A 12133-nucleotide genomic window follows, 5' to 3' on the forward strand; every position below is an offset into this window, starting at 1 on the left:
TGAAAAAAGGCATCTTATTTCTTCAATATCTGGCTAGGATCTTTCCAAAGAAATAATAAACGTTTAACTGTATGAGAAGTTTGTCCACTGAAATGTTGCTCAGAGGCCCTAAAATACCATTCTGCACAGTCATTTTGGACAAGACTGTCACAAGTCTCACACAGAGACCCAGGGGCTTCAAAAGATCAAAATGTGTACAATAATGAAGCATTTAGGAGCAAAGATAAAATTTGAGGGCCTTAGTAGAGTAGCTTGAAATTAAATACAATGAAAACCCAGATTAAAAACAGAGGTAAGCAAGTTCCAGGACTTGGAACTTTGACCCCAGTACTTTTTCCTGCCATGGCAGGGTGTCGGACTTGATGATCTGCTCAGCTCCCTTCTGACCCTACCAGCTATGAAACTATGGAACCTCACATAATTAAAGCAATTAGTTCAGTGGATGCTTTTCCACTGTTATGGGAATTCTGTACTAGATTCTCTCACCTATTGAAGTTCTAAAGCATTTAAGGCGTTCCAGGTTGTATTACCACTCCATTGCACAAACGTATACAGTTTTCCTTTTTTTCCTAAAGCATGTGTTAATACTGGACCTGCACCCACCAGCTAGTTTACTTTGGCAGTTGTAACCTTGTGTATATGTTTATAAGTCTTTAGAGCTAATGCTTGCAAACATATCTTGCACAGTGTGGACTAAATGTAAGCTAATTTTCCATGTGTCTATGTTGAGGATAGTCAGAAACAATAGTTCAAAGAGCATGCATGCTTACTTCATCTAGCTGGGCTGGCAACTCATCACCAAATCACTGTAGCAATCCAGTTGCAAGACAGGAGGAAGAAAGAAGGGACATAAGGAGTACTTTTTTCTTTTCTTTGGTCTTTTTTTAGCTCTAATCTTCACCTGGGCTTAAACTGAAAGATACATGGCAGTCCCTCTCCTCCTATCCCACTTTTTATTTTTAACATGTTGTAACTGAATGGAAAAATCATGGTGACAAGTAAAATGCTTGCCACATTGGAAAATTCTGTAGTAAATGAAACGTCCACATTTACAAATTGAAAAGAGGGTCATAACACACAGACCGTCAGTTGCACAAGTGTTCCAAGAAGTCCAGTAGGAAGCAGAAAGGAAGGGAAGAATATAAGGAATACTTTGACATTTCCATCTTTTCTTTTCCTCATAGCTATATATTTGTTGAGCAGGTGACATAAAAGGTGTTTCCATGTGAAGGCTGAGATTTACGTAATGCCTAATTGCACAGACAAGCTGAGCCTGTGTTGATTGTGTTCAATGTTTTGTCTTAGAATGGAGCAATGATCACTTTTCAGTTCACACCATAGCAGAACTTTTGGTTTTCAGGAGATATGAATAGCTTAGTGAGGGAGGGCTAGGACTACATTTCCCACATACTTGCAACTGCCCTGGCTCTCCACACTTTCACCATACCATAAGCATGCTGACACCCAGCCACCCTAGGTTTTTGCTTCCAATCCACCAAGTGCCCAGAAGCTGTGCCTGGGAATTACTGACAGAGCCTTAGCCAACTTTTATGAAATATCACGCTTGTTTGCATTCTCATGGACATACTTACTACAGACTACTGTGGCCTCCATCTCAACTGAGTAAAGGGAAAAGTGCAGGAAATTCATTTATTCTTCCCTTGAAGTGATGCAACAGATCCAAGGATGGAGGACTAGGCCATACTAGCCCAAAGCAGGTGGAACCATAAATATCTTCTTTCATCCTCATCATTGGTATGTGAAGGGAGCAAGGAGCACACAGCACTACATGAATTTTCTCAACTCTGCCCCTTTCCCTCTGCCCAGAAATAGGAGATTGCATCACATGTAGGGACTGCTGTGGAAGGGGGCATGGGGGATTTTTGTGGGAGAAGCTGATAGACAATATTCCCTTATGAATATTGTGACACCTCATATGCTTTACTGCTGCTATCTAGTGCAACCTTTTGGTATTTATTATCCGTTATATTTTTTACTATCCATTATACTTTTAATAAACCTTGCTCAAGTGTTCTTGCATTTAAGGGGAAAAGGTGGGGAGCAAGAGGAAAAGCATTTGTGCTTATCCACAAAGGTTCATAGATTCATAGATGCTAAGGTTGGAAGGGACCTCAACAGATCAAGTCTGACCCCCTGCCCTGGGCAGGAAAGAGTGCTGAGTCAGATGACCCCAGCCAGATGCCTATCCAGCTTTCACTTAAAGACCCCCAAGGTAGGGGAGAGCACCACCTCCCTTGGAAGCCCATTCTAAATTTTAACCACCCTTACCGTGAAGAAGTTTTTCCTGATATCTAGCCTAAATCTGCTCTCTGTTAGTTTATGACCGTTGTTCCTTGTTACCCTAAGAGGCATCCTGGTGAACAGAGCATCTCCGATCCCTTGCTGCATCCCCCTAATTAATTTGTAGGCAGCCACAAGATCACCTCTCAGCTTTCTGTTGCGGAGGCTGAAGAGGTCCAGGTCCCTCAGTCTCTCCTCGTAGGGCTTGCCCTGTAAGCCCCAAACCATACGAGTAGCCCTCCTCTGGACCCTCTCGAGTCTGTCAACATCCTTCTTGAAGTATGGCACCCCAAACTGGTAAACTTTTCTACACAGGTATCTTACCGGTTTATCACTTGAACATTTTTGTTTTCATATTTTCCTATAATCTTCCTCTTTCCAAAAATGTACATGTACATGATAATGATAATAACTTACCCTTCATAAAAGGATAATGATAACGCCTTACTCTTCATAAATGGATTGCAAAAACACTTTAGGTGATAGATAGATGGATGTGTACATGTGTACGCATACACGTGAACACAGTGTGTTTAATATATAAATATGTATGTTATAGTTTCCCATTCTCTGAAAGTCATATAGGTACTTCTACAGCAAAACAACTAGACTTCAGCAATGCATATCCATGACTCTCAGCAGCTAGGAAGAAGGTAGAAGCAGCTGTACTCAGTCTTCAGCTGTCTAGATTCCCTCTGTAGTTCTGTTACCTAGAATCTGGCCCAGACACTGGAATTAATCCTCCTCCTCTTTGTAGAAATGCTGTATTCATGGGATTACAAACATGGAAGGCCAAGAAGTCAGCTTTAGCTCTTGTTTATATATTGATACTTCTTACAAAATATAATCATAAGATGACCATTTTTCCAACCCCCCCAACTTTTACCATTAATCAACAAACCCAGAATGTTAAATTGTTTTATCTTTGACTACTGTTATATGTGACCAAGTGTCTCTATTCAGTTTTGTATTACTGCATAAGTACCACACATGTATTACTGCTCTAGATGCACAGATTCAGAGAACTTGGGTGAAGACAGCCACTCTTCTCTTAAGACAAGAGGTGTAATTTGTATAAATGCTGGAACCTGTGAAGAGAGAAAGGGTTTGGGTAACCTGAGATGTGTGTCAATGACAGCAAACAGGATGAGAAGACTCACTTGGACAAGCTATTCTTCTCCACTACGGAAAAGAAAGCAAGCCAGACCTGCCTAAACTCTGGATAGAGGGCTTAAATACAGGTTTGCCAGATATAGGCACATAACTCCAAGGCAATACTACTTACATTTTACTGACTCCCCAAAGTAAACTGTGAACTACTTTAGGGACTGTTCTTACCATTAACGTAGTAGTAAGTACTGTTTATGTTTTGCAAAGATACATACTGGTGCTACTGTTTGATATTACCTCTAATCTATCAATCGTCCAAACAGCAGCAATTTAAGGTACAGCTGAATTTCTCCTAATAGTCCATATAATACAGTGAGTCAAGCAAGTGGTCTCACAAAGAGCTGAGCCAACCTGCAGGAGATGCTGTCAGCCTTCACTGGAATGAAAGCTGGAAGTGCAATTCTGTTCCAAACCTCAGCCTTTCAGCTGGTAGTGCATCTTATTTCCACTGTGTCACAGTGCATGCTACATAAAGTACATGCCATTTAAACAGTCAGTTTGGCATAAAGTTAGACAAAGCCTTTTTGACACAGGAGATAAGTTAAAATAAAAAAAAATATATTATTTCCAATACCAAATGTTCATTTAACTTTTGCATGTGATATCGCTTTTAAAGAAGGTTTCAAAGCTGGAAATATAACTTAAGTGAAATTTAAAGATAGCATCATCCTGCCTTCCCCATGCCACACAAAGATTTTTCAGGGAATGGTAAAGCTACACAGTTTCTTGGAAAAGTTTGTTGTAGGCCATGGTACTGTTTGTCGCCAAAGTGGTTTTCAGACATTGCCAGAAATAAGGCTGCGATTGAGGGTTGGCTGGCCATTCCAGGACAGAGCTACTGCACAACCTCTTTCTCAGCCGGAGGTACCTGGAATTCTGCAATGCTTTCTGTAGAAATATCAGAATAATCACATCCAACTTTTCATCCATAAGTCTTTGGTGAGCCATGTAAAATGCAGTCTTGAAGTTACCACTTTTTGAGTACTCTTTTGTCAGAACAAATATGGTTTTTCTGCTCAGTTGTATGCTCTGGGAAAGGTTGTCTAAGACTGGTTGCCCAGGGAGCCAGTCTCTTTCTTCCAGGCATAAATTGAACTGTTTATCTTTTTGATCTTCCATTTTTTCAACTAATTCTTTCAAGACCCATTCAGTTACAGCTGGATCATTCTTATCATAGGCAACAAAAGCATCGTAGCAGGTGTTTGCTGAAAGCAAACGCTGATAACCTTTTAGCTTGGCAGTACAGTAATGATAGCTATACCACATATCCCAGAAATAGAGATGGTTAATGACAGCAAACACCATTATACATAGGATAAGTGTTGCTAACATAGAATACAAAATCAAATAAGAGTAGTCTAACTCGCAGGTATACATATCCAAAAAAATCACACTTTTTCCTTTATGTGCGCCTGGGCCTGCACATGTCACATCTGTGGCTAGAAGTGGAATAGTAACCTCAGTCTGATTGATCCACCAAACAAACCATACAGCATCACAAATGCACTTGAAAGGATTTCCATGTAGAAGCAGCACTTCCAGATTGTTGATGACATTCTCTGGGAAGCTAGATTTCCTAATTATTTGGATCTTGTTTAAGCTGAGATCCAAGTACTTTAATTGGAAAGCACCGCTAAGAAAGTGCATAGTCAGCCTTGGAATTTGATTGTTTTGCAGTATCAGTTTCTGGATAGTTGAAGAGCAATTCGACAGCTTCCTTGGAACAGTAGTCAATAGGTTATTGCTAAGATCCAAGTTTTTGAGTTTCTTTAGAAGGTGTAGTTTTCCCCAGTTGAAAGTCCTTAACTTGTTACTGGTTAAGTTAAGTTGCTTGAGGTTTGGAGGCAGGTCTTCAAAAACACCAGGAGGCAAAAAATCCAGAAAGTTGAAGGAAATGTCCAGTTGCTCTAACGTGGTCAAATTCTTGAAGAATGAGAGGTATCTAGCATCTCCATCCCTCCATAAAATATCTAAATGATTTCCTTTAAATTCCAGAATTTGAAGAGATTGACTTTCCATCCCCGTGCTTGCAGAAGTAGAAATTTCATTCCAGTTCATCACCAGTTTCTTCAAAAAGGCCATATTCTTTGTAAAATTGAGCATATGAGTTATACCTTCTGACAGAAAATAATGTTGGTTATAACTAAGGTCAAGAATTTCTAGATGTTTAAGCTCCTGGAAGGCAGTTGAATATAACAAATCAAGCCTGTTGTTAGAAAAATCTAGATATTTCAATCCAGCCAAAGGGCGGAATTCACTTCCATTCAAAGTTTGACTAATGGCATTACCTGATAAATTGAGGCATTTTAGGAAACTGAGATGTTGGAAATCAGAGGGGTTAATAAAAAATATGTCATTTCTGCTTAAATCTAGAGTTTCTCCATAATTTAGGCAATCTTCATCAGCAAAAGGTTGGAAGGAAGTAGCCTCTTTGTCCTTGGACTTACAACCTCGTCCATACTCATCATACCTGAAATAGTGCATCTCTTGCCCTATTTGGTTACTGTAGTGCTTTACTGAAGCCCTGGGGGTAGAACAGAAACCATTATTACTGCCTTCACCTGAATAAGGAGATATTTTATTGACTGAGAGGTCTATGACTTTAAGAGATGGGAATTTTTTAAACACATTCAGGTTAGCAACTTTGATAAAATTAGTTCCAAGGTCCAGCACAGTCAGATTTCTAAGATGAAGCAATGGAGACAGATTTTCTAGATTCAGTTCTCTGAAGACATAACCTCTGACCCTCAAAATTTCCAGGTTAGAGAGAGAGGCAAATGTCTTAGACAGGTTCAAAACTGTAGAATAGACCTGAAGATCAAAATTAAAGGAGAGATCCAGCTCTACAAGATTGGGAATAAGATTCAAAAAATGAGCCTCTCCAATTTCCTTGGCTAGGAAATTTTGGGAAAGATCAAGCACTTGTAGATTTTTGGTGTTTTTAAACCAGCTGTTGGGTACACAGTGAAGGGAATTACTGTGGAGCCGCAGAATTTTTAATTGTTTTAAGGAATCAAATGCTTGGGGATGGATTGCAATTGGGGCATTGTGGGGACAAGGAGTACAAGGAAATGGAGAGTTGTAGCAGCGAGGGCAATTTCCACTTAAATCAAGAATTTCCAGATTGTGAAGGCCATTTAAACTGTGCTCCTGAACAGCTTGAATCATGTTATTGTAAAGGTATAGTTCTTTTAAAGTGGATGGCAAATTGTGGGGGACATAAGTTAAATTATTGGATTTGAGGGACAATACAATTAAACTTTTTAAGTCCTGGAAGGCATTTTCTTCTATTTCAAATGAAATGTTGCAGGGATTCCGATAATAGCAGTTCTGGCCCAAGTACAACTTTTTAATGTTTCTGAGTTCTGATAATTTCTCTTTTGTGAGAGAAAAGATGCTGTTGGCTTCAAGGCTTAGCAGGCGTAAATTAGGAGGAAGACTCCGAGGTATTTCCAACAGTTGATTTCCATCCAAATACAATGACTTTAACTTCGTTAGTATGGCAAAGCTGCCATTTGCAATCTGTGGTCTCCTAGTACACACGTGATCTTTTGGCCCCGATTTGACAGGCACACAGTTACACCTGAAATCAATCTCTGTGAGATTATCAAGGTGGGCAAAGGAGGTTGAGAAAATGCTCGGGATATGATTAATAGTAAGAATCAGGTTTGTTGCATTTGCAGGAATCCCTTCTGGGATTTCTGTGAGATGACGCTCGCTGCAGTCCACTACCACGCTGGCTTTTGAGGCTTCTACTTTTACATCACAGGGTAAGCTTTTAGGAAACCATCTGCATGATAGCAGGTTTGGAAACAGAAAGAGCACAAGTAACAGCAATCTGTTTGAGGGTCGTCTATGAAATGCCTGGAAAGAGGGAAATAAACACATGCTGATTTAATAAAGTAGCAATGTATATATGTCTACCATTATTCTCTCTCCAACCCTTCAGTACAGTAAACTACTATTACTACTGTCTAATCAACCATGTGCAAACAAGTATTAAAGATCCTACCCCAAAATCATCTGTACAGCAGTAATGGATTACATTTCTGTGATCCCCCCCCAATCTATTTCCAAGCATAGGTTACACATGAAGACCCTGACAAATCTAGATTTTAAATGATCTATCTTGAAATTTCCTAGTTTTCATTTAAAAGGATACTAAAAATTACTACACTTAACAATCAATTTGAATAGTTCAGCTCCACATGCTAACTCAGTACAGAGAAGTTTAGTATTTATTTCATTTAATTTCACATTTATCATCTACTGCTTTATATTTCTGCACATCTTTGGAGAGAATAGCAATATGTGACTTAAAGATATAGTGCAACTATTATTTTATACTGTAGTCTGTTTCTGTAAGTCTTTTGAGAGTATAGTAATATTTTATTTAAATTCTAAGGGAAATATTTCCAGCATCTCATTTTAAACACAAGGTAAATTGCAACTGCACAGCATGTACACAAGAAACAGTGAATTCATATACACAGAGATAGAAAATAAAAGGACTTGTGTTTTGCATATTTTGTAGTCATGAATATATAGATATATCATAGGCAGATTCTATTTATCCTGGCATAAATTATTTAAAAAATAACTAATGATTTGAGTACCCAACTTGATATAGAATCAACCAAAATCATTACAGTATACTTTATTTAAGTACATAATCTCAGGACTGAATTGAGACTCTACACACACCTAACTCATTCTAAATACTGTAATAACTTGAATACAAGATGAGGTTTTTCCCCTCAATTGGCACGGGAAGAAAAAGCCCCTCATCTTACGATGGAATGCAAGGAAATCTCACTAAGTCTATGGGCTATGATTAAACTTCTGCCAAAAGCAACATGTGCTCAGTAATGGAAACTAACTATAAAGTTGACTAAATCAACAGTGAGCATAACTATAAAACACATAGTCCACACTGGGCAAAAATGCTGATCATGTTGATGGGAACTTTGCGTGTGTGCGTGTGTGTGGCCCTTGGAAAAAAAACCCAGCTCCATGAGGAACTGGCACCAGGCCTGGAGGTACTGCAAGATCAGGCTGGGACTGGGAGCGCCAGAGCCAGTCCTGACACCCTCCCTTTGGTGCCAACATTTGATCTTAACTAAAAAGGCCAAGATGCTGATGGGAACCATTTTTACTCCATTTTCCATATATAGAATCTAATTATTGAGGGGTCATTTAATAATCAGGGTAGTTTTCTATTTGAGTAAACACGGTAATGCCTATTAACTGCTACAGGAACAAATGGAATTACACTTTTTACACTTCCTTAAGTCTCCTTACCTTGTTTCTGAGAGTGCCTTAGACTGCTAAGAGCAAATTTAAAATTGACAGGACCTTGTCAACTCAAGGCTGCTTTAAATAACTTGAAATTATAGTTCCTAATCTTTTTCACCAATTACACAGTTAAACTGAGTACAAATAGGCCAAGAGTTCCTACGCACCTAAGTGGTTTGTGAACTTAACCAATATGCAGAAAACCAAAGTTTGTTACAATGTAACCAATAGGCAACAAATTGAAACTGGCACTGCTATGCAGCTAAATTAATCATGCATATAAAGTGGAGTATATTACTTTCTTTTAAACTCTCGTAGTTTTAATACTATTTTACCCAATTTATTGTAAGCTACTACCTTAAGAATAACTTAAACATTGTTATGCATTTAAGCTGTTGGTGTCCCTTAAATAGAAACAAATGATATCCCAAATCAGTGACATTTCAACTGAAAGAATTTCCAAAAGTGAGCTCTGTTTTCACACAAACTTTTGTTGTTTTGGTCCTCTTTATATTTAACATTATTTGCAGGGGGGAGGGTGGATGGGAATTACCTTTTCTACAATATTATCATGGTTATTTTCCTACTTTATGGATTTCATCAAAATATTACTTTTCTAAAATAGTATTCCGAAGAGTTTCTTTTTTACTTGCATTTTAATACAATTTTAAGCCATCTCAGGAGAACTTTTAATTTGGAATCTTTCAGCTGGATTTTTTATTGCTCAATACATTCAATGAAAACTTAAAAAAAAATTAAATGTATGCCTCAGCAATGGAGGACAGAAACATGGCATGCACTGATTTTTAAGGGAGCAAATTAATTAAATATACTGACTGAATGTAGATATTCAATTAAGCAGCTAATAACATTGAAAAATAAAAAATTTAAGCAGGTGCCTCTTGGCATGGTCATGTGTTTCTTTTGCCTTTTTATTTTAATATAGAAGTCTTTTTATGTTATGAGCTAGGGGTGCGAAATGAGCCACATTCGATTCAGATCTGGCCTGAATCAGGGACAGTGATTTGATTTGTTGATTTGGATCACTGTCCCCAATTCGATTCGGCTGAATCCAAATCTGAAGATTTGATGCCAATTCAGAGTTTCGGAATTCAGCCATAGATACAGCTTTAAATATTTTTTCTACATACCTCAGGGTACCAGGCATGGCTCATGAATGCTGCAATGGTGGGGAGGTTGGGCATGCCACAGGAACACAACGGGGTCCCCTCCCACACCCCTCCGGCTTTGTGATTGGACACAGGGGAACCCTGGGTGCCCCCCCCGGCTCACCAGTGGGCTCCCCGGTGGACCTGGAAGTGGACCGGAAGTGCTTCTGGTCCACTTCTGGGTCTGCTGCTGAGCGTGCTGGGGACTTCCCGTACTCCTGTAGGATGTTCCATCTGCCCCACCATCTCAGCATTCATGAGCCACCTGGTACCTTCAGGTATGTAAAAAAAACAAATTTCAAGTGATGTCTATGTATGAATCATCAAATCTTTCCGAAACTCTCTGAATTGATTTGGAGGTTCTGATTCAATTCAGAGAGATTAAAGGGTCTCCTGATTCAATTTGGATTCAGAGATTTGGCCACTGAATTGGGCCGAATCTCTGCTGAATTGAATCAGCGACTGGAGCTTCACACAGTCACCTGCGAAACTGAAAGTATGTGAAAGTACTCTTGAATACCAACTCAGACACACCTGGATGGTAATTTTTTATTTATTTATTTATTTTTTCATTTAGGACATCCTGCTTTATGTATTATACTTAACTGAACTGCTCCATTTCCTCAGACACAGGCACACCTAGACTAGGTACAGATGTTCAGAGAGCTTTGGGAAAAGTCAGATCATGTTAATAATAGCCACCTGATCTAAGTTCACCCCGGTGAGGACCTTAGGTGGATCTAAGTGCTAACTATACAAAGGACCTTAGGTGGATCTAAGTGGAAACTATACAGATGTTCAGGACAGTTAGATAGGTCTAAAAGTGGCCAACCCAATCTTAGTTAATCCTACATCTGATTCTATTTATAATGGCAGATAATCTAATTTAGACCACACCATCTGAGGTAATTTAACTTAGATTGGGTTGGCCACTTTTAGACCTCTCTCAACTGTCCTGAACTTCTATACAGAACTTCTGTACAGTTCCCAGCACAGCACAGGGGCTAGAAAAGGCCAGCCACTGGTCCCAACCCTGGGGCTCCACTTTTCCTACACTCTCCCTGGCAACAGACTATTCTTAGCCAATCAGCCCCTCCCCACACCCCCAGACAAATAACACCCCCATGCCCACTGCCCAGCCCCCCAGCCCCAGCCTGCCAAAGCCCGTGTCCCACAAGCCACTCCCAGTGCCCATTTTACTGGTGTTCACCAGTGCCAGGAGCTGAGTAAGTAAGTAGGGGGGGAGGAGTTGGTAGAATGGGGGGGGTCACTTCAGGTGGCCCTAAAATTAGCCCCTGGTCCTGGAAGGTGGTGGTGGGAACCCCCCTCTCCCCCCATACCCCCCACCTACCCCATAGATCCTGTCTGCCCCCTTATTCCACCCACAGGCCTGCTAGTTTGGTATTTTGTTTTTAGCCCCAGGCACCAATAAAAAAGCTGTCAGTGGCTGAAGAATATTCCTCCCCACCACAGTAGATACATAGAGCAAATCTCTCATAACCCTACATTTTTGTTCTCTGATGTCCATTATTTAATTAATATTTATGACCTTTTACCCCCTACCCCCCGCCTGAACTCCCTCTTTAACAGAAAGCCTCAGTTTGAAAGTATGAACATAAAACAAGTACAACTGTCACCACTGGAAGTAGGACTATGGCCCTAGGAGTTATTTTAATGAGACAAATTCAATCACATTGGGCATTTATACACATGCCCTAGGAGCGCTTTAATTAGAGCAGCTCTGAATGCCACTCTAATTAAAGCGCCTGGAACGTCATGTGTATCATCATCCCTGCATTGAAAAATGTTGGTGGGGGCACTTTACCTGAAGTCTAGCTGAAGTTCATTTAACTGAAGCTTTGAACGAGCACCAGTTAAAGCACCTCCACTGCCATTTTTCAGTGCAGGGATGTTGATACACCAGATACCGGAGTCTGCTGGAGTGCAGTAATTACCATGCTCCAGCAGACTCGATTAATTGATTAATCAAGTCTGCTCTGACTTGATCAGCAGGGGGAGGAGGCAGTCTGCTCCAACATATTGTAATTACAGCACTTCAGAGTAGCCCCACTGCTCATGTATAGGCACCCATCACATTTATTTTCAAATGGTTTCATAAATGACCTGAACATCTGACACACCACAGCCTTTTTCATAACATGTTTTACAACATTGTAAAAATGATAAAAGCCTTTCCA

General features: G+C 39.8%; 1 protein-coding gene across 1 annotated transcript in view; it reads right to left on the bottom strand.

Annotated features, from left to right (window-relative positions):
* Positions 1–3101: 3101 nt before the first annotated feature.
* Positions 3102–12133, bottom strand: part of TLR7 (toll like receptor 7) — a 15354-nt gene continuing 6322 nt past the window's right edge. Inside the window, exon 2 of the mRNA XM_006022317.2 lies at positions 3102–7335. Within this exon, the coding sequence (XP_006022379.2) occupies positions 4186–7335 (3150 nt within the window). The 3' untranslated portion in view covers positions 3102–4185. The remainder of the gene's footprint in view (positions 7336–12133) is intronic.

Source organism: Alligator sinensis, unplaced genomic scaffold (assembly GCF_000455745.1).
Source record: "Alligator sinensis unplaced genomic scaffold, ASM45574v1 scaffold312_1, whole genome shotgun sequence".
In the NCBI taxonomy this organism is placed as follows: domain Eukaryota; kingdom Metazoa; phylum Chordata; order Crocodylia; family Alligatoridae; genus Alligator; species Alligator sinensis.